General features: G+C 36.6%; 1 protein-coding gene across 1 annotated transcript in view; it reads left to right on the forward strand.

The window, feature by feature from the left end:
- The window catches only part of LOC126298972 (glutamate [NMDA] receptor subunit 1), a 516,838-nt gene that overhangs the window by 464,641 nt on the left and 27,312 nt on the right, over positions 1-24,885 (forward strand). The window contains exons 15-16 of the mRNA XM_049990592.1: positions 6,529-6,686; positions 23,926-24,098. Coding sequence (XP_049846549.1) covers positions 6,529-6,686; positions 23,926-24,098 — 331 coding nt within the window. The remainder of the gene's footprint in view (positions 1-6,528; positions 6,687-23,925; positions 24,099-24,885) is intronic.

The raw sequence follows: 24,885 nt of genomic DNA on the forward strand, positions 1-24,885 counted from the left end.
TTAACTTAAGAACAACCCTGATACTGTTTTTGTACACATCTCTTGCCAACACTAGTGGCAAGTGAGGCAATAAGTCATAAAAGAAGGTGGTGACTAGAGTGCCAATTTCAGTTTCTGAAAAGTAAGAGGGCATTTTTCTGAAAGGGGAAACTCCTTTTATGGAGTTTAGAGGGTGATATATGGAGAGTACCTATGGAATAAACTGAGGAAAGTAATTCACTTTTACTGTGAATGCTTATTTAGGCACAGTCATGTTCTGAATAGCCACTGCATATCCTTTGGTGAACCAAAGGTCCTATTAATTGAATATATTGCCTAAATAAGGGGCCACTAGTTGAAAGAAGCCATATTTTAAAAAATAGCACTTACTACCTTTCTGTTCCAGGGCTGCAAAAACCAGACATAGATTGTGCAATTCTCTTGTGTCATGTGCCCAGTGACCAAAATATCATGGAGATAGTTCCTGCAACAGCCTGCTCAAGAAACCTCTGCAATATGGTGGAGGTGCTGGTCACTACAAAAAGCAACCTATTTTATTAACACAGTCTAAATGATGTGTTGAACATTAAAATCTTCCTTAAGTCTTCATCAAGAAGCAACTAAAAATGCACCTCTTATAGATCAATTTTACAAAATAGTTTTCCTCCTGAAAGTATAGAAAAAAGTTCATTTGGACTAGATGAGTAAGAAGTATCAGTGTCAGCTTGTGCATTAATGATTTGCTCAAAGTCTCCACACAGCCAAAGAGAGACCCCAGACTTCCTAACGACAACTAAAGAAGAAGCCTACTGACTGCAGGAATTGGGGAACAAAACTGGTACTTCTAACTGAAGCTCATCATTAATGGGCAACAAAACCAGGCAAACTTCACAAAATCATGGACTTGTTGTTGTCCTTAACACAACATTTGCCTGAAAGTCAACAGCCTTCCCCAAGCATGGTTGAAACAGTATCATAAATTGCATACAAAGTGTATCAATGGTTTCACAGAGTACTGACAATCCAATGGAGGGAACTTTATAATGTTATGAAGATTCAAAGGCTGAATAAGCATCAAGACCTAAATGTTTCCAGCCAATGGATCCACCACGATGAAACATGACAATATCTGAGAAATCTGATATTAAGTAACCATCAATTGCATATGACCTGAAAGTGGCACCTCATTGTGACCATATGTCCACAATAATGATTAATGACTGAGACTGATATACCATTATCAAAAATAAGAAGTCACTGGAATATCTTGAAACATTGAATGTAATAAAATTTTGTAAAGTGTCAACATGCCTGCCTGAAATGCTATTAATTTGAATCTGCTGGGCCATTACGAGGTGCTCAATAAGCTACAGCGTACTTCTGGACTGTGACCTGTAGATAAACACTAATAAAACTTGTCCTTATAATGTGTACAATCCTATCTGGGACACAAGGAAAAACAGGCCAGGCAACTTGCAAACAAAGTGTATCAATGTGAACAGTGCTTAGTATTTGTGAGGGTTTGTGGAGAATTAGGTCAGTTGGCCGCATTGAATCCAACATGTTGTTTATAGTCTGTTACAGAAACCTGACACACTGTATCACTATGACTTTGAGACTCCTGTAAAATGTCAAAGTCTTCTGGAAAAGTTTATTGTGCAGCTTGTACTACTTCAAATACCTATGCAACAAGCAACATTTCAGCCAAGGAGAGGTCAGCATGTTGTTAGGCTTGCTTGCAGACATCCTTATTCAAGGCTAAGTGAACGACAACATTACATATTAAACTTTCTGTGTATGACTGACCACACACACACACACACACACACACACACACACACACACACACACACACACACACACAAATCTGCAGTCCAGGATGCATAGCTTTCAACACTTGACTTTTGGTGTAATAATTCTGGCCTTGCCACTACTATACGCATTTGGTTGGAAAATTAGGAGAATATGACAGACAACGGTAACAGAGATGTATCAAGCAATTTGCAACTACACTCCTGGAAATGGAAAAAAGAACACATTCACACCGGTGTGTCAGACCCACCATACTTGCTCCAGACACTGCGAGAGGGCTGTACAAGCAATGATCAGACGCACGGCACAATGCACACACCAGGAACCGCGGTGTTGGCCGTCGAATGGCGCTAGCTGCGCAGCATTTGTGCACCGCCGACGTCAGTGTCAGTCAGTTTGCCGTGGCATACGGAGCTGCATCACAGTCTTTAACACTGGTAGCATGCCGCGACAGCGTGAACGTGAACCGTATGTGCAGTTGACGTACTTTGAGCGAGGGCGTATAGTGGGCATGCGGGAGGCCGGGTGAACGTACCGCGGAATTGCTCAACACGTGGGGCGTGAGGTCTCCACAGTACATCGATGTTGTCGCCAGTGGTCGGCGGAAGGTGCTCGTGCCCGTCGACCTGGGACCGGACCGCAGCGATGCACGGATGCAAGCCAAGACCGTAGGATCCTACGCAGTGCCGTATGGGACCTCACCGCCGCTTCCCAGCAAATTAGGGACACTGTTGCTCCTGGGGTATCGGCGAGGACCATTCGCAACCGTCTCCATGAAGCTGGGCTACAGTCCCGCCGTCTTCCGCTCACGCCCCAACATCGTGCAGCCCGCCTCCAGTGGTGTCGCGACAGGCGTGAATGGAGGGACGAATGGAGACGTGTCGTCTTCAGCGATGAGAGTCGCTTCTGCCTTGGTGCCAATGATGGTCGTATGCGTGTTTGGCGGCGTACAGGTGAGTGCCACAATCAGGACTGCATACGACCGAGGCACACAGGGCCAACACCCGGCATCATGGTGTGGGGAGCGATCTCTTACACTGGCCGTACACCTCTGGTGATCGTCGAGGGGACACTGAATAGTGCACGGTACATCCAAACCGTCATCGAACCCATCGTTCTACCATTCCTAGACCGGCAAGGGAACTTGCTGTTGCAACAGGACAATGCACGTCCGGATGTATCCCGTGCCACCCAACGTGCTCTAGAAGGTGTAAGTCAACTACCCTGGCCAGCAAGATCTCCGGATCTGTCCCCCATTGAGCATGGTTGGGACTGGATGAAGCGTTGTCTCACGCGGTATGCACGTCCAGCACGAACGCTGGTCCAACTGAGGCGCCAGGTGGAAATGGCATCGCAAGCCGTTCCACAGGACTACATCCAGCATCTCTACGATCGTCTCCATGGGAGAATAGTAGCCTGCATTGCTGCGAAAGGTGGATATACACTATACTAGTGCCGACATTGTGCATGCTCTGTTGCCTGTGTCTATGTGCCTGTGGTTCTGTCAGTGTGATCATGTGATGTATCTGACCCCAGGAATGTGTCAATAAAGTTTCCCCTTCCTGGGACAATGAATTCACGGTGTTCTTATTTCAATTTCCAGGAGTGTATATAATATAATTGGGGTTTGTAGAAAACAAAAAGACGTATAGCCAATCCTGACATTTGACATCACTTACCTGAAAGTGCTGCATGATGCATTTTTGACATACTTTAGTCTTCTCAAGCCTCATTAAGTGACTTAAATGCTGAGATGATGCGACAAATGTGACTGCTGTAGCATAGAGCTATTTAAGAACTTGACCAGTTCCTGATGCTGGTTAGCTGTAGATGCGAATGTCCAAAAAATTTCAAATCCATAGTAGCGCTTGGTGAGCCAAACCTGGGACCTCCTTTTCACCAAATTTGTAACCTTCACTTTAGGACCAACAAACATTAATTGAATACAAAATTAATGTTCTGTAACAATAGACCACATTACTCATTAGTTCACAAAACCAAACAATAGTAGTTCCTGGCAAATTAATATAAGCACAAGCATGACTACTTTGTTGTGCATGCTTATTGCACGGTTTGACAGAACTCTTATGATGGTGGAAACCACACTTTCAACAAATTGAAACACTATACAGAATTGTCATATCAGTTCTTGGAGTGCAGATAACAGGCCCATCATTCTAGTCTTGCAGTAATTGGAAAGCATGACAGTCACTATTCAAACATAAGTCCAGGTAAACAACATTAGCAGTTGTAATTTACTTCATAGAGAAAGAGACAGATAACAGCAGCTAACAGAGGAAAACTGACAGTGAGTCATCTACCATGTGACTTTATATTGGCCAACCACTGTATTTCACAGGATCAGTCTGCAACATTGGTGGCTTCCCCATTAGAGGTGCCCTCGTCAGCTGTGGACAATGTTATACATATCAGTACATCCAAATCTTCCATTTGCAAGTCCTATAGGATCACTAAAGAATGATTAAAAATATAAAAGCTTGAAGTTTAATTTTAACAAGAAATCATATTTGCTCACAGTCATTAATAACTGAAGAGTTTCTTCTGAAACATGAACACTGTCATTAGATCAAGATCATAAACAGCAGGATCATTATTGACTTTCAACAAATACTTAGAAAAAATACAGAGGCAAATAACTGTGACTCATTGCTTCAGTTTCACAATTTACGAATATGATCTATTTTCCAAAAACCTATTAGTGCTGTTCTTTTCTCCTAAGGACAAAAACAACACTACTCATAAAAAATAGAGCACCTCGTATCTAGCTCTGATCTGAAGTTTATGAACTCATGGGAAAGTTCCTTTATTTTCAAATTAGTGACTCTCATCATATCCTTTCAGTGTCAATACAAAAGTGCCACAGTAATAAATACAAGTTACTGTCAAATTTAAAAAAAAACTATTTCTGAAAACCTGCCCATTATGTCTGATAACAGATGCTCTGTAAAAGGAACTCAATTGCACTACAGTATTAGCTTCATTCAACACTGTTGTATTTATGGCATTGTTTGAATGGTCTCTTCACTTTACATGAACCTTCAGTTCCATCTATATATTTACTAAATCTGTAATCCTTTGATCAAACAATATGCTCATATGGTAAACACAGCACTGAAATTTTCTCTTCACAACCACGTAATTTCTTCTTTAAATACACCTCATTACTGAACTATCAACAACTGCCATAGCTCCACCTCTCCTTTATTTATGGACAGAGAGACCAAATATAGTTTTGGACTCTTTTTCATCATAAAGGAACTCACTCACCTAATTCTCATTCATGTTTAAATTGGATGAGAGGGCAACTGAGTTCCTTCATGGAGAAAAGCGTTCAGAACTGTGTTTTGTCTCTCTATCCATAAATACAGGAGAGGGTTTTAGTATTTTTTTCTGAATCCTGACTCCTGAGGTATCAAAAATTTTGTTTGCAGATAACTCAGGTTATTTATGCCACTAGTAGGTAGCGCCAACTTAGATTACAGACACTACCCCACTAAAAGTAGTTCATTTAGCAATAGCAGCTGCTCTCAAGGGCACAATTCTCATTATTGCCCTCCCTTTCTTTACTTTATCAAATCAGAGTGTTTAATTCTGCTTCTTAGTGGTTTAAATTTGATAATTACAAAATTTTCTGGACTGACTGTTCACTGCAAATTTAGATTTTCTCAACAACTTTCATTGTTGTTCGCTGATTTATTAATAGAATACTTACCAAAAACGTGTCTCTTGTGATATTAGTGGTATGTATTTACATAACAGTGTACACCAGCTTTGTATGATTATGTGACTCTTTCATGGAATGTACCTTCCAAAATTCCTTTAACAAAAGGATGAAAAGCAAATTTAATAACCCAGGGTGGTAATAGGAATAGATTTTGGTTGGTTTGTGGGGGTTGAAGGGACCAGACTACAAAGGTCATCGGTCCCAATAGATTTTAATGATCATAAAAACTTATATAACCACATTTCAGAATAAGATTTATTTGATAACTCAATTTTTGTAAATTATGATTCTTGATAGACTTATACTAAAATATTCTGTAGAAACTATAGAGTAACATAAAACAGATTATTTCTTTGTGGATAGCAGGTTAGATCATGCATTAAAAATGCAAGTGTAAAACATTATTCATCCATCCTTATAATGTGTATTTTCAAAAAAAATATTAATTATTTTAAATGACATCACAGTAAAGTAATTAACATTTGATTAAAAAGGACAATTTTGCCTCTTTACTTTCAAACTGACACAATTATTTTTGCACATGAACCTCATTTAAGCTTCTATTAATAGTTTTTTTTAATTGATTATTGGCATGTATTTCTATATTTCTTGATGAATATACATATTGATTGTATCTATCCAGCTTCATTTATTATTTTTACTTTTGTAGAGTAATTTCTCACAATTTATAAAGAAAAAATTAATGTAGCAGGTAATAGTGTTTAAACAAATGTGTGTTTTTCTTTTGAGATGAAACCCTCCATTTACTAAAAGGCATGTCTTTCAAAGACAGAAACGCTATATTTGTAGAAGGGACTACTGCAACAATTAAAAAATTCACTTTTGTGCTCCATAATAAAGTTTCATTCATAGCATATTAAACACATGTTTTGTGGAATCAGAGAGAATATTCTTTTTGTATAATTCAATTCTCTATGCACTATTAATTTTCAATCTGAGTACCTATTGTTAACTTTACTTAAATTCTACAGTTAAGGAATACTATGGAGAACTTAACATGTGCAACTGTAAAGGGGTCAGCTGTAGATATGTACTTCAGAAGGCAAGTTGAACTGTCAAACATGTATCGTACTATGGAAGCAAATAACTATGATACTGCAGAAGAGGCAATAAGGGATGTTAAGCAAGGGTAAGTTCTATGACCAAATGAAAAGGCACATCTAGATACTTAGATGCAACTTAATTTTTTAGTGTCCAGGATACCACACTGAATGATTTCTTATGCTATTGTACAATGTACAATTCCATCCTCAAATAAATATATGATCAGTGCAACATGATAAATTTGTTACAAAAAATTTTACATGTTGTGGAAACTATCTCCCATATCTGGTGGTTTTCAATTCATACATAATTCTTCACCAGTGAGAGGTATCTGTATGGATAAGTTTATTGATTACTTTAAAATAGGTAACACAGAGTGTACCAGACAGCTCAAAATAATAATAATCTAGTTATGTTAAAACTCAGCCAGTGGCCACATCAACAAATGGCAAATTCGAGATGAAAAATGAACAAGCATAAAAAAGGCAGAATGTTAGTCACCATAATGCCAAACTTTTAAGAGCTATCTAGATATATGTAAAAATTCATACATTTCAATTTTGGGACATCATCAACAGAAGGAGGTAACTCAAAAATATAATACACATTTCCTTCCTGTGCCACAGAGAAACTACTGTAGCCTGAAACTGGTTGTAGGGAGAAGAATGATGGCATTATGGGAAAAGAGGAGTGGTACAGAAAAAACTGAGGCATAAAAAGGCAGCAGTGAGGGTTGAAGAGAGGGGACAGAGAGAGATGTTGAACCCTACTCATATACTGTACCACTCCTATCCCATTAGCTGAAGAATTAATTTAAAATAGAGAGCCTCATCTACTTAAGGTATTTTATGAGCTTGACAGTAAAATCACTGCACATTTTTCTCCCAGGCAAGCAAAAAGACAGATCCAATTTAGTCCACAGTAGATATAAGGGTAAGAAAAAGTGAGACAGTCACAAACAGTGAATGAGAAAAATAAGTCTTTTAAGAAAGAAATTGATCCAAAAAAGAGGGAATGACAGAAAGAGAAGTAAACAATGTAATGAAATTTCAAATTTAATTATAAAATGCCTATCTACACTGTTTAAAGGTACTAGTGTTGTGGAACAGGAGGGGGGTTGAGACTCTAAATTCACAGATTGCTGGAGCTGCTGGCCACAGTCTTCTAGTGGCTGTTCATGCATGTTAATAGCTGATTGGTAATTTTTATTGTGTGCTCTATTTCTATCCTATATCCTATTTTCTGACTCAACTGAAGAGTGTTTTAGAACTACACTTCTCTTCCACTACTTCCCCACTTCATTTAATCATTATCCCCACTCTTTTCTTCAGACATGTTTATACTTCTTTGGCTTTATGTACACAATTATTTACTTGAATCTCACTGCACCCTCAGAATACTTTGTACATTGGTTCTCAGTAATTTTAATTCTCTAAAGAAGAACAAACCTCTACACAGTTCAACAAGAAGTAACTCACCTTTTTACTTGAGTATACAGAAATTAATATTTTTGTTTTTATATGGATGGTGTTTCGCCCTGGTGTCATTCTATTTCTTTTGTTAGTTGTGACAGGAAGCTATTTTCTGTTTATATCTTTGACTGTAGTATTCTTTGTAATTTGGTGAACATGTTTATTATTTCAACAACATTTTTGCTCACAGTTGCACTGCTTGTGTTTCAGAAAAAGTCTTTAGTTCCTTTTCTCCCCTTTCTGTAACTATTTGAATGTCTTACTGAAACTAAAACCCTCTGTGAACTTTGACGAAGCCAATTGTAAGAAAAATACTGAAAGGCTAAAAAAATATTCTATTCTATTCTAAAAAAATATTCTATTCTATTCTATTCACACAGAACTATTATTTTTTTAGTCTTTATAATTTCCAAGCAGCTCACATTTTTTTCTCCATGGGTTCTTTTTCATTCTTCAGTCCACTGTGTTCCTGGTCTGAAGGCAACTTCCCTCTCTGGCAGTACTTCTCATTTGTTACTTTTTGTCTGTATATGTTTCTGTTGAAAATGTCTGATGAACTTACATGAGCCTTTTCTAAATACTTTTTGACCTGCTGGATGCATGGTATGGTTTTGAGTTGAGATATCGATGTTGCGGTTTTGTGAATGATGCTTGTTTTTTGAAGTCTGTGGATAAGCCCATAAAATTTCAATCTCCATTTTCGTAAATCTGCCATGGAATTTGATAGTTTTTCAGTTATTATTTGGCATTATAATCTGTGTCCATCTTCTGTTGTTTTGGAGCTGAGTATTATGTGTTTTCAATCTACTAATTTTCGTTACCTTAAAGGGATGTGGACTCAGATTTTCAATGAAAATAACAAATTGTTTACTATTTTATAATATTTTATAAGATCCACTCTTTGAAATTATGTATTGAACGTGGTTGTACTCCAGATGTCATATTAATTTATCAGTTTTCTGATTTGGTGCATACAGTGTTTGTCACTGAAAACTGTTGTGGCTGGGTGGAAATCTGTCAGTCTTTCACCATGATTTCAACACTCTTATTTTCCATTGATTATTTTGTGTAGTATATGACATACATGAAGTTCCATTGCTTGCCAACCTGGAAAATAGGCTCTTCTAATTTTCTGTTTATACCTTTGACTGTAGTATTCTTTGTAATTTGATGAACATGGTTATTATTTCAACAACATTCTTGCTCACAGTTGCACTGTTTGTGTTTCAGACACTGATTGTGAAATTAGAACACTAAAATTTCATGATATAATAGTAGATGGTAGCTATTAGTGGGTATTACAATACTTTATTTTCATGTATCTGATGCAGTGGTATCATTTAAACAAGACAAAATTACAAAATGCTAGGTTCTTGAGATATTGGGATTTCCTCTTGGCTCCAAGATGGTGATTGCCATGTTGGCCTTAGATTATGCTAGGCTGCGAAATGCAAACTACTCTCTCAAATGTTTAGTAATGAGTACATGGTAGCTGAAATATCAACAATATTAGAAAAGGGCAGTTTGCTGCTCACCATAAACATGACATTTTGAGTTGTAGACAGGTACAATGAACAGAATGTTACATATTAGCTCTTGTCCAAAGCCTTCTTCAGTAAAGAGAAGTGCTCACACGCTCATATAGGCAAGCACACATCACATACACACAATCGCTACCAGTGGCCTTCTGACCAGGAGTCTGGCCAGAGTGCCCAGAGGAAGTGGCCATGTGTCCTGACTTGGAAACCAGTGACTATCACCTGTTCCCTAGGTTAAAAGAGGTGCAAGAATAGCTGGCAGCAAGCTGGTATGACATGGGCATACAAAAACTGCCACAGTGTCAACAAGAATGCATCAACAGAAATGGTGATTATGTAGAAAAATAGCTAAATGTTCAAGATGTAAACTGATGTAAAACATTGGAAAACTAAACAGGTCTATGTTCTTATAAAAAAAATATGAGATCTTACTTTTGGGATTACCCTCATATAACAGCACTCTTGTAATAAATATTTATGGACAGCAGTTTTAAATTTTGAAGTGCCTTTTGTCTTAATGTTATTTGGTAGCTGTTTGTACAATCTGTTTCCTGTTTGCAGTGGTCCATTCTGTTTTATTGATGTGTATACATGTTGAACATGTATATCCTGCTTTCTCTTTGTGTTATACAGATGGCTATTCTGGTTAGTTGATACAAGATTGTTGCTATTTTCTGAGACTGTTGCTATTTTCTAAGCTCTTCCTAACAAATATTATTACTTGTAAGATATATAGACATGGTAGTGGAAAGATGTGAAATTTCTTAAATAAGGTCATGGTACTTCTAACTTAAGCTCATCATTAAGGGCATCAAAACCAGGCAAACTTCACAAAATCATGGACTTGTTGTTGTCCTTAACACAACATTTGCCTGAAAGTCAACAGCCTTCCCCAAGCATGGTTGAAACAGTGGCATAAATTGTATACAAAGTGTATCAATGGTTTCACAGAGTACTGACAATCCAATGGAGGAACTTTATAATGGTATGAAGATTCAAAGGCTGAATAAGCATCAAGACCTAAATGTTTCCAGCCAATGGATCCACCACGATGAAACATGACAATATCTGAGAAATCTGATATTAAGTAACCATCAATTGCACATGACCTGAAAGTGGCACCTCATTGTGACCATATGTCCACAATAATGATTAATGACTGAGACTGATATCCCATTATCAAAAATAAGAAGTCACTGGAATATCTTGAAACATTGAATGTAATAATATTTTGTAAAGTGTCAACATGCCTGCCTGAAATGTTATTAATTTGAATCTGCTGGGCCATTACGAGGTGCTCAATAAGCTACAGCGTACTTCTGGACTGTGACCTGTAGATAAACACTAATAAAACTTGTCCTTATAATGTGTACAATCCTATCTGGGACACAAGGAAAAACAGGCCAAGCAACTTGCAAACAAAGTGTATCAATGTGAACAGTGCTTAGTATTTGTGAGGGTTTGTGCAGAATTAGGTCAGTTGGCCGCATTGAATCCAACATGTTGTTTATAGTCTGTTACAGAAACCTGACACACTGTATCACTATGACTTTGAGACTCCTGTAAAATGTCAAAGTCTTCTGGAAAAGTTTATTGTGCAGCTTGTACTACTTCAAATACCTATGCAACAAGCAACATTTCAGCCAAGGAGAGGTCAGCATGTTGTTAGGCTTGCTTGCAGACATCCTTATTCAAGGCTAAGTGAACGACAACATTGCATATTAAACTTTCTGTGTATGCATTTCCCCAAAAGATTATGCCATATCGCAATAATCGTTCTGCCTATGCAAAGTATACATTTTTTAGTGTCTCTTTCAATGTGCAATCAGCAAGAATTTTGATAGTGTAACAAATGGTATTCAATTTATTGGTAATGTATTTTGCATGTTGGATCATCTTAGATCTTCTTGGATCCATATTCCAAGAAGTTTTGTGGAGCTTACATTTTCAAGAGTCCTGGTAAACAACTCTATGTCTGTTGTTAGTGGGCATTTATTTAGCGCTGTGTGTAAGTGCACTGTAACTGTTTTTTCTGTGTTTATTACTAAATTGTTTCCAGAAAAGTAGTTTGTAATGTGGGCTGTACACTTTTTAATATCATGCAGTAATTCGTTTACTATCACATATGTGTCATCTGTGGATTTTATCTAATTATGGCATGGATTGGTCGGTTCCGAGTCATTTACAAAGAGTAGAAACAGAATTGGTCCTAGAATGGAGCCATGTGGTACACTGTTCTTAGTGTTCTGCTTTTCTGAGCAGTAGGTCTTTATCTTGTTCCCTTCTTGGATAGCAAGTTCAACTACTTGCTCTCTATTTTGGATATATGATTTGATACCTTCATAGGCTGGGCCCCTAATACCCACAGATTCAAGTTTCTTAAGCAAGATGTTGTGACTGGTGACATTGAATACCTTAGAGAGATCTAGAAATATGGTTGATCTATGATCTTTGCTGTCTATTGCATTTAAGGCTTCATTTAGGAATGCAAGAAAGAGAAATCTCAGTAGATTTAGATTTTTGGAATCCGTGTTATGTGTTTGAGAAGTAATTATTTTTTTCTATCAAACTGATTAGCCTTTTATAATAAAGTTTTTCAATTATTTTGGAAAAACCAGAATTAATGAATAGACCTATAGTTTGATACTTCCGTTTTTATCCCTTTCTTGAGCAGAGGTTTTACTTTTGCCTCTTCAATTTTTATGGGAATACCCCTTCTGATAGAGAACAGTTACAGATGGCAACAAGGGGCCTGGCTGTGGGGGGAGCACATTTCTTCAAGATGTAGTCAGGGATAATGTCGGCACCAACAGAGAATTTGGGCTTCAGTTCTTTGATTATAGCAAGTATTTCCTTTTCCTTGGTGGGGTATAGAAAAATATATTTATTATTTATATCACATCTGGACCGTAAATTTTTATTTATAAGATGTTCAGCTATCTGTGTAAAATATGAATTAAATTTATCACAGCTGACTTCTCCATTACACAGTTAATATTATGGAAATCTGTGTGTTCTGTTGTAGTTTCCTCCCTTACAATATTCCATATGGCTTTCATCTGATTGGTGGAATTTTTTTATGTATCTGTCATTTGCCATTATTTTTGCTTGTTTGACAACATTTTTGAAGATCTTTTTATAGGTTTTGTAGTAAGTATCAAATTCAGGTGACATGAGCTGTTTGGATAATTTGTGTAGTAGTCTTTTTTTGTTTGATGGTACCATAATTCCAGAAGTGTTCCATTTATTTTTTGTTTTCCATGTGTATATTTTCCTCTGTGTTGGAGGGAAGCACAATTCAAAATAGTAGGAAAAATTACTGATAAAGTTATTGTATTTTCCATCTGTGTGTTTGCATTTATAAATCTCTTTCCAGTTTTGTTTGATCCAGTAATGTAGAAAGTCAAATATTTTCATTACTGTATTTTCTACTGGTGGTAGTGAGGCAGTGTTTAAATTGCAGCTCAGTTTCTGTATTCAGTGAGAGTTTTTGAGCTGTGAGATCCTCAAAGCCCATGTTTAGTGTTTCTATTTTGTAGTACATTTACAAATATCTGATCAGTGGTGGTAGATGAAGTCTTTGTGATAGGAGTTGCTGTTTCTACAGTAGATTTTATGTTAAATGTTTGCAAGAGATTCAGTAATTCATTCTTTTCTTTGGTGTACTTTGCAAAGTCAATATTAAAATCACCACATAGAATAACTCTTCTGTTTCTTTGCGTTAGCCTGTTAAGTGAATATTCTAAACTTTTTGTAAAAGTATTTATGTCACTGGTTAGAGCTCTCTGTCAACAAATAATGGCTAGTTTAGAGTCCACTATCTCAACACCTGATAGTTCTACATTTTTTTCCTTCGTTATTTCAACACAAAATTTTATATTTACAAAGCTTATATTATTTCTAATGAATATACAGCTGCCAACGTGTTTAAGAATTTTTCTACAGAAATAACCATCTGACACAAAGTTAGGTAGGGACACAATATGTAACTTGTCTTCATCAAGCCAGTGTCCTGTGAGACACAATAATGAGGTAGTTTTTTAATTCGTTTTCTAATAGGATTTGGATTTCACTTATTTTACTAGTTAGTGACTGCACATTTTGATGAAAAAGAACCAAGTTCATATTTTACTGTTTTATTTGTGAGATTAGATATAAGATGTTACTGTGAGGTATCTGTGAGTTGTCAGGCTGATTTTTCACATTTTTATTTCTTCCTGACTTGAAACCATAAAAAAATTTCATTGAGTGGCACAGATGTATTTTGCCTTTGGCTCCTCCTTAAGCTGTGCTGTACTGCTGCTCCAGTTGTTGTTGGTTCTGCTACTGCTACTGTTGTTTTGTTGCTGTTGTTGTTGTTGCTGCTGCTGCTTCTGTCACTGCTACTGCTTCTGATGATGCTGTTTCTGGTATTTCACTTATCGCTGGTGTTTGTTCTTCCACAACTACTGTGCTGCTCTGTGAGCTGCTTGCATTTGGGCTGTTGTGTTAATAGAATCTCAAATGGAGGTTCTGGCTTCACTGACACTAACACACACTTCTTGTCTGTGAGAGGTATGACTCCCATATTATCACACTGCATGTTTGAGATTTTAATTACTACATCTAAAATTTTTGTTTCTATAATGTTTTTCCAAAGTCTGGTTAGATGAAAACTGTGTGTTGTGTGGAATCTTTTCCCCAAATTGCTTATGTTCACAAATGTTACATTTTCAAACTGCCTGCAAATATTTTGCATCTCTGTATTTGAACTTCCAATTTCTTTGTTTACACACGACCATTCTCTCAAGTCATACCGATGTGGCACTGAAAAAAAAGCACATAAAGATCTTCTGCAGGAAGAATGACAGTACACAGTGTCCACTAGACACTCCAGTTGACCTGACAATTGTCTTGCCTTGTTTACAATGATTCTCTAAATCTGCATTGCAAGCCATCCCTGATGAGTCTGTCCTCACAACTAAGCTCTTCATTTCATAGATTATGTAGTGCAACATTAATGTCAGCTGTGAAATTAATTTTGCTTGCTTATTTGGAGGGGGACTGCGGCACCTTTTAAGGTATCAATATACTAAAACCACTTCTGGACCTACAGGTGGAAGTGGCTTTGCACATAAATGCCAGTGGCAACAGTATGAGGGGAGAAGGTCTGGCCCACGTGAGAGAGAAGATTTTAAGGAATATACAGTGCCACAAGTGATGGTGGTCTTAGATTTATTTTTGGGCAAGTATTTTAAGGAACTGAAGAACTTGGCTATAAGTATAGATTTGACCAGTAATAGCATGCAACAGGACGTAAATAATCATTGTACATTAGGTGGCACTTTTAGCAGATTGTATATGACTTTTAGGGGTCTGCTTTGTGATTGTGACAGTAGGTCAGTGCTCCATCTGTCATTATGTAGTCTATTGTGAATGGATATGCTATAACAACTTGGCTGAGAAAGGTGAGGCTAGAGACATTTTTGATGCAGAGGGATTCACAAAATTTTGCATGTGGAAAGGAGTTTAATTTGGAGTCCACATCTGTTATGATTCTGAGGTTAACCACCTTGATCGCAGATATGAGAGTAGCAGTGTTTGGTTTTTGGGAGGGGGAGTTCAGAGGAGTGAAGCTGATATTGGGATGAAGGATGATATACAGAGTTTTGTTATTAGTTTATATGGAACCTGATGTTTCAGAATTTGTAAATGATCAAGTCTACCCAATGTTTGAGTGTTGAGAGCAAGGTTTCAGATGTACTACTTTATTTCTGATGCTAGGGTTTTAGGCTGTAAGACTATTGTTTATGGGAAAAAAGTAATTCTTTCTCAGAGGTGAGATTTCTTTTGGAAGGGAATGATGGTAGCTCAGTGCACAAATTTTGTATAGCCAAGTTTCAACTGCTGCCAATTCACATGTGATGTGATTTTAGGGGCATTTTCTTATCTGTGATGTATAGAATATTTCTTTGATACTATGAGATGGAGGAAAGGTTACATGATGGAAGTGTGGATAGCTGATGTACACTTTTACCCATTGGTGTTGCAGGGTTATCAAGATGGTTTGAAGACTTGGGTGGGAGGCAACAGATTGCTGCTGAAATTTTTGAGGGTGGTTCAGCTTCAGCAGCTGATTCTGTAGGTCTCCTCATTAATATCATACTATGTATGATGATGATGATTCTATAGGCAGTGTTGTATCTGAGATTCCTGAGTAGAGAAAGAATGGAAAGTTGTTGCAAGATTTGATGATTTTATTGATGAGATAGGAGTAAAGATGGAAGTCAGATGGAAGAGGCGATGGAGTGAAGGGAGAAAGCTCCATGTATTTAAGAGGAGATAGTGATTTATGTATTATAATGATTGTTTAGAACTCTCTCATGGATTGGTGGTTTGACACCACAGAGCCGTAATTTCAGTGTCAAAGGCACTGAACTGAGCAGTGGGCCTCTATTTGTGGTGAGGTGTTTGTATAGAATAAATGTGACCATTTAGCAGCAGGCCTTTTGATAAAGATATCAGTGATGTAAAAAAGTACAGTGAGTTCCTCACTGTTGTTGTGATGATGCTGGTATAAAACTATAATGATCTTGATAGTAGGGAATTTGGTAATGAATGACTATAAGAAAGCTGTGATAGTGCTGAAGATATAGGGACAGTAAGGTATGGTAACAATTGTGTGGTACTGAGTGTAATTAACAACAATGAGGACTGTGGCAATTTTGCTATTTTTCATAGAAAATGCCCAGATTGTATCCCTAATGAAAAACCAATATAAACAGCATAGGAATTTGAGCCCTCAGAGATCCAGTATGCCACTTTTTTCCTTCATTCATAAATTGATTGAGATGGGTTAGCAGTAGCCACACCATGCAACAAAATTAAATGACCACTTTTTCGAAACCCCATAACTGTCTCCCATCCTGATGCATAAGTTTGAAGTTTTGCTCAAATATGCCCACAACCTTCCGATGTAAAAGTGCAAAAGCATGGCACCGTCTGATGCCATGCTCAATCTCGGCAGCGCTTCAAATAGCAAGATGGGAAAAGAAAAAAAAAGAAAGAAAAAAAGGGCACTGTTCAGAAGTTCATGTGAGCTCTAAGATGGGTTAATGATGTCACATGGGCACCAAATTTCACCACAATTTTGCCTATTACTGCTGTGGATGTGTCACATGGTCCAGACTATATGTCATGATTGGCAGGAGATACATTTTGTACATGGTCCGTTAAACTCGTAAGGGGGATACTTTGTTTAAGATTAGTTTTTGTACTTCGTGGTAGGAGCTGGATGCTTTTGCTACTCTGTTTAAAACTTCTAGCTTGTCACTTCCATCACCTGATATAACACTACTGAGATAACTGAAACTTTTCACACATTCAGCCTTCTCTCCTTCCAGTATGATCTTACAAGGTGTAGGTGTCCAACTCATGTTCATTGCCACTGTCTTGCTATTACTCACAGTCAGAATTAATTATTTAAATTTTGTATTCCAGTAATCCAGCCTCCTCTGAACCTTCCATCTCTCCCCAAATGGCGATGTCATCAGAAAAAGCAAAAGTATTGAGATCTTCATTTTTTACCCCCTTGATTTCTTTCATGATTTTGTCCATTCATTACTAGTACGTTCTCTAAATGTATAATAAGTGCAGCAGTTACCTTTGCAGAAGTATTTTTCACATTAAAAGTAACAGTGCTCTTAATGAGCTCCAGTCTCTGTCAGTATAACTTCAATTTCTCTTCCACTATTGTGTAAAACAAAGTTTCTTCATGAACCCCAGGTGCTATTATGGCACAAAATACAATATCTCTAAAAAGCTGTTGTAGATCTGTGACTTCTCGTGAATGTTCGAACTGAGTAAATATTGGTATTTTACCCTGTTTGGAAGTCTGTAATTTCCAATGTGACAACAGTATAATGTAACATTATAATACTCAGAGAGATGCTGGTAACTCAGAACGTTTCCAAAGATATACAGGAAGGTAATGAACAGTCTGACAGGCTTCTACAGATGTTGCAGAGTAGATTGTGCTGAGAAATAACTGTTAAGAAAAAAATTCAATACATTGTGCTGTTTCCAATTTAATTAGCATTTGAGTTAGCCAATGAGATCATTGTGCATGCAGATTCAAGCAGTCTGCCAGAGATGGTGTAATTGAATGAGTTCTTCATTTGGTTTCCTAAAACTGAACAAGAATGTGATACAACATCTGGACATGGAATGGTAGCAAGGATCGAACCTGAGCCAACAGCCTAGCAGTCTCGTGTACTATGATCTATGTTATGTGATCAACTGATTCTAACTGTATCTGGCAGGCTACTTGAATTTGGATGTGCAATGACCTGACTGGCTAACTTCAGTTTTAGTTAAATCAGAAATGGTGCAACATACCTAAATTTTTTCCTTAACAATTATTTCTCAGCACAATATACTCTGCAACATACTTTAAAAGCTTTCCAGACTGTTTCTGATCATGCTATATAATATAAAGGAAAAAATAGAGATAATGCAGTTCTGTGGCAAATAAGATCTCACTCTGTAAATGTGGTTCTTATAGTAGGACGTTCATATCCTTTTGTCCAATCTGTGAACAACATAGAGTGGTAATAGCAGTGACTTGTGCACTTGCCTTTCTCCAGTGGCTGATCCACAGTGTTTGACTATTTGATTACCATTTAAGTCATGTTGTCAATAAGCATTCAACATTGTGAGATTAAAAACCAAGCTACATTTTAACTGAGATACAGTAAATATGACAAAGTTACAAGTTTTTAGTCAGGCAAGGTGTAGCCTCTTCAATAGATGTGTAATACATTTTGAACCTCTCTGTACAGGAAAAGCATCGACTGCTCACCATAGTGTTCAGACAGAAGGCAGGCAGTAGGTTTTCATTTCTAGCAGTGTTACTGAGCAGACAGAGAACCAAAAATTAACAACTTTCAGTTACATGAAATTGACAATACTGCTAAACTAGTACACTATGTCAAAAATATGTCATACTGACAACGACAACTAGCAAAGAGTTTTATGTATATATGGTGTTTGTTCTTTCAGACATGTCCAAAAGAACAGACACCAATTTGATCCTGCAGCCACTATGAATGAAGACACAAAGGAATTAAGGATGTTAGCTGCCACTGTGTATCGATTTATATCAATGCAGCAAGTTGAAAATTTGTTCCAAACTGGGGTTCAAACCTGGGTCTCCTGCTTCCTACACAATTGCACAGACCATTACACCATCCAGGCACAGTGGTCACCACAATCACTTGGACTACCCTAGCACACCTCCTGCCAGACCCAAATTCTCAACTTATGCCACACACTACTGAATGTAGTGCCCTGCTCATTAGCCTATTACTCACAGCATCTCACCAATTCCAGCAAGAGTTCAAGATTGGTGTGCACCTGACTCAAGGGATCACTGGCCATCGTTGCATTAATCATATCTATGTGGTGTCTCTCCTTTCAGATGTGTTCGTAGCACTCGTCTTCAGTGGCTGCTATGTAAATAGCATTCTTATGTTTTATCCAAGTTACTATCTTTCCACTATTTGGTCAGCATAAGATTCCTAAATTGTCCCATTTACTGACACACACACACACACACACACACACACACACACACACACACACACACACACACACAAACTTAGGGCATGTCAGAAATACTTTCACAAACTTTGAAGGCAGATTCTTTGCTCAAAAATGAGGAAAGCATCCATATAATAATATAAACATATGTGCAAAACTACTTTATTTTTGAGTTATTGATAAAAGAATGTTTGACAAAGTTCTCAAGTTGAAAACTCATAACAAATATTCAAAATGACCTCCACTTGCTTGTGGACATGCATGGACTGCCACACCATTCCAAATTCCCCCACATGTTGTTGAATGGTTTTTCAGGCTTCTAAGACATTTTGATGAAGCATCTTTGCATTAAAAAAGTATACTGCGTAAACCAGTTAACTTTGGTTGCACCATAGATAATAATGCAAAGATTTGTTGGTTTTGGGAACATGCAGATTATGCAACCGTCATGGTATGTACTATTCAGTGTATTGTGGAAGATGTGATTGAAATGTGCAAGAACCACAACATATATAAACCACATACTTCTTATTTGCAGGGGCTTATGCTAAAACAAGTCTGGAGCAATGTTCTCAAAAAAGTCTTTGTAGGCACCACCTGTAATATATGGTGGGAAAACTTATGGACCTAGCAGAAGATTATATGCAATTCCAGCCTACACATAAATCTTCAGCTGCTGCAATTTCTTAGCTTGAATTTTACAGTTTCATGAGAAGTTCCCTCATCTATATCATCGTCAACATGTGCATGCATCATTCACCTGCCAACTACCAACTGTGAGAAAGTTTATGGCAATAGTTCATTGCACAAATTGCCAATCTGTTGCTTGTATTGTAAGACTTGTTTTCAGGGGTGAGAATGTTTGAAAGAAGTGGAATAACAAATTTTTAGTAACAATATTTGAGGATGGATGTACAGTACTGTGAGAGCTCATATGACATTAATGTGTAAAATGCTTATGTTTGAAGAGTCTTTAACAGCTGCAGAATGCATTATTGCTAATCAGGCAAGCAAATGAACTTTGATACAGTGTTTGTGATATTGTGGATACTATCTCACCAACATGACTATATACAGAAACAAAGGCTGTATATGGTAATTCAGTTGTTTTCCCTCTAGAAATGCATACTTATACAGACATGCAGCCATGTGTCCATTATTGTTCATGCAACAGTTGTTAAAAGTTGTACATACCCAGAGTAGATAGAACTTTAACAGTTGGACCACTCCCAGGTAATATGCTGCTGCTAGCCAGCACCATCTGACATCACCAGGGTGACAGCAATGCTGTGAGAATTAGTTCTTTGTTATGCTAAGCAGAGACCATGATATTTTTTCCACAGTGTATTTTTCATACTGATAATAAACAATTATACCCGTTAGCTCTGTTGTATTTTAAAATTGCTCTGTTCTACTTATTAGTCAATCTAGAAGTGTTGTACAATATCAGGGTTAAAAGCAGAATTCTGCTGCACAAAGTATCAGAACATTGCACACTTGGCTTTAATGGCTCTCAGAGGTGTGTGTGTTTACCATGTATAATAATTATAAGTTCAATGTGAATTCCAAATTAAAAATAGTCCTGTTTCACATCAGTTATTTTATACAATTTAGTAAGTAATGGTGATGGTACTTTAAACGATATTTGCAAAAATATTTTCAGATTCTACAAGTGTAGTCAGCCATTCATGTAATGGAGATGTGAGACCTCCTTCAGAAAATCACAGTATTTTCAGCCATGATCCTTGATCTCATTTGTAGCAGGGTGAAAAATTTTGACCTCCCAGTGAGATACTTGAATGTACTGAATGCCACATCTTCACTGAGACTTGTTGAACAATTGAACAAGTGGTCTTTGCTTCTGTTTTGGCATTAATGTAACATGAATTACCAGTTAAATTTGGCACCTAGTTTTGATGCGTAACTGACTAGAAAGACAGGTTTTGTGATATCCATTGGTTTCTTCCAAAGCATACAACTATTTGAAGAGACAAAATTATCCTTTGTTCTACCATTCAAAGCTTCAAACATGGATGAGGTCGCTTAATTAGAGCTGAAGTGAAACTGTTGGAAACCTTTGAAGAGGTAGCCTTTTTGTCAATAAAATGAAAACTGATAGTTAAATAAATTACATCTGCTAATATGACACTGCAGCTGATGGTAGCCCACAGCTTATTTGCAACATGCAAGCAACCAGTACACAATGACTAGTGAGCTCTTGGGAAGAATAATAAAATATCTGGAAGGAGGTCAGCAACATGTTGTAAATATTGCTTGTGACATGAGATCCAAAAATTTTAAAGTATGGAAGCAGCTTTGGTTATCCACAAATGAAATGTATTCCACAAACCATGCAGATCATGACAGGATAATATGGGCATTCTGTAATGTACCCATTTTTGAAATTGTAAAGAAACCACTGACTAGATGAAGGACTCTTCTTTTTTTTTTTTTTTTTTTTTTTTTTTTTTTTTTTTTTTTTTTTTTTTTTTTTTTTGCCGACATCATGAGTGTGACAAAGACATTAATACAAGGCTGGTCTTTCACTTGTATTTAATATTTCAGATGTGTGCCTGAATATTACTAGACATGCTTGACAGAGTATGAGAATAATCAAACGATGGAATCTCCAGGTAGGAATATCAACAATGTAGGAAAAAGTAGTTTGCTACTTACCATAAAGAAGACACATTAAGTTGTAGACAGGCACAAATAAAGATACTTACATTAAGCTTTTGACCACAGCCTTCATCAATGAAAGAGAAAGTCACACCATTCACACACATAAGCATTGATGAAAAATTTGTGGCATACAGTCACTTTACTATAGCATACCATTTCTTTCATGTATGGTGACCTGATCCAAATAGCAAATCGTAATAACTGTTTGTGTTGTGACACACCACACTGAATCCATTAATACTGGTATTTTGATGCATTTTGATAAGGAAAGTGACAAGTACAGTGTGAAAAACGAACTGGAAAGTAAGATAGGAGCAAGATCATGCTACTAATTAAACAGTCTAATTTCAATTCTTTAACCTCTTTAGTTTCTATTCACAAAAATAATTCAGAGTTGGTTTGCAATTAATTTGCTGCAAAATTTTATCCTACTGAAACTGTTGTAATGGCACCTTATTAACATTACAGCATTGTAACAAGGTGTAATTGGAGGTGGTGGAGATGATCACATTTTCATTCAATAAATTCCACTCTTTCCTAACAAATTTTCCTTCTACTTTCCACGTGGACAGTTTGGTGTCAAGGACTATCTTGAGACCATGATTGATTAAGCACAGAGACCATCAGCTGCTTCTAATCGAACTAGCTCTATATGGTTCTTTCCTCTGTCAGTGTGAAAATACTGCAGTTGTCTTTATCCCAAGCAATGAAATACAAAGCATTGTTTGAAATTTATAATAAATTCAAAACTGCCTGGTGAAGATGCAGTCTGTATTTTGCTTGAAGCAAAATATGTTTGTCTGCATGACAATTGTACAAAATACAGATTTTTGAATGTACGAAACTGTAGGTACTGCTAGTAGTCAAATATTTCTGCAATAAAATGAAAAATTATGAATTTTAAACAGGAATTCAAGGTTGTGTGAAAGATTTGTTTTGTTTTGTAATTTTCATGTCAGAGTTTATCTGAAATTCTTTTTGCTGTTGAAAGGAATAGTTTCTTGAACTATGGTACAGACAGCTTCTCAAGTATAGTACTATCTAACACATTAAATTAAATATAAAATTAGATAAAGTTGATTTAGTTTGTCCACCCAGTTGATATGTCAGTCCAACATCACAGATAAAGTGTGTGGAGCAATATTATATAACCTGCCCATTCTACTAAAACCTAGTCTATACCATCAAATTTTCATACTTCAAAAATACACACAGCCCACAATCTTGAATACATATAGTGCTCATGAAATAAGTCCATTCTAGTCTTATATCTGCCTATTGTACATGTTACTGGTTTATATATAGAATTGTTTAATGACACACTACTTCAGATTAAACACTGAATTTACAGCAGGACAGAATGTGTCTGTCATATTATGTTATTTTCCTAGTGATATTAATACATAATGACGATGGAAGTTCCTTTAACATCATCAAATCATAAATTAGAAATTAATGCTTTATGTAATTGTAAAATTAGTTTGCCCTACTACCTTAATGTCAATGCAACTAAAGTATATAATAGACGCAATATTTACATAAACCTTGTATTATAGTAGTACTACTGATCTAATATGGAGAAATATGACATATTTTTTTTGCTATGACTAGCATCCATCAGCCTGTAGGAAATGTATGAAATAGCAAAAAACTTATTTATGCATCTGTGATTGCAAAGAGTGCAATTAAACAACAGTAACCTAAAGTAGCTTTTAAAATTATTTTTTATATTTTCACTGGAATCATTATTGAATTACCTTCAAATACTGACTGTAAAAAAGATAGAGACAAATCTTTCATTATTCATATAAAATTATATAAAAGACATCATCTATGTAATATGTGGCAAGTAGTGGTGGATAGAAAAGGATGTAAGCTTATATCAGTCCCAAAAGCTAACATGTGCCTGTTAGAAAATGCAACACAGTAATGCAGAAGAAATAAAAGATGGGCAGAGAGATGAAGAGTAGTTGGAGGGGAAATGTATATTCAGAGCTGTAAGTACCAGATTGAAAGTTACATAATTTAATTAAAATTATTATGACTGTTGCAGAAAACTAATGGCTTTTATATGGGACAGCTCACGTTTAGAATTTGAAGCAGCCCAAGACTGCGAACTTGTGACTGCTGGAGAGCTCTTTGGTCGATCTGGATATGGAATTGGACTTAAGAAAGGCTCACCCTGGGCTGATTCAGTCACTCTTGCTATTTTAGACTTTCATGAAAGTAAGTAAACATTGTTTAGAAAAGAAGCATACAGTTTGACAATGGGCAACTTTTAATTACTTGTGAAACCTATTTCAGAGACGAGTGGAATAGTTTTATACATATTTGTTTTAATTAAATGTCAGAAACCTACTTACCACATTCCAGACTATGGAATTACCAATTGACAAGCTGTTCAATTCCACATAATTTTGAAAGAGGCTAAGTATCCATCAGCAGTAATAAAAACCATCAAAAGGCTCAGGATGCATTCATTCATTCATTCATTGTGTTCCACTGATTCCTCCAAGAAAAATAACCTTCATGGATATGGACTGAGTTAAAATAAGCATTAACAAAAGACAAGGAGATTATAGAAACTTAATACACACACACTGTTTAAAAACAAACTCCTATTATAGGCCTTCTGATTAATGCTATTAATGCTTACACCATCCAAATTTAAACATGTAAATGGGAAAGAACACTTGTTTCTATCACTGTCTGGCTACTGTGTATAGTAAATATGGTTTTCAGAAAGGGATTGACACATGTTTTTGCATGCTAAGCCCACTGTGTAACAAAAGTGGTGCATTGTCAGAAGAGAGTTCCAGGTTCCCTGTAGTCACAGCTCTGCTGTGGTATGGATAACCGATGCATCACAGTGTACAAGTGAAATGCATGGCAACTGGAAATGTACTGCAGATTTGAGATACATGTGACAGTATGATTCTTTTGGGGAAAAAATCAAAATTGCACACTGATTAACCATGAAATTCTGGTGATATAAAGAGAAAATGCAATATCA

This window comes from Schistocerca gregaria, chromosome X, assembly GCF_023897955.1.
Source record: "Schistocerca gregaria isolate iqSchGreg1 chromosome X, iqSchGreg1.2, whole genome shotgun sequence".
Classification (NCBI taxonomy): Eukaryota; Metazoa; Arthropoda; class Insecta; order Orthoptera; family Acrididae; genus Schistocerca; species Schistocerca gregaria.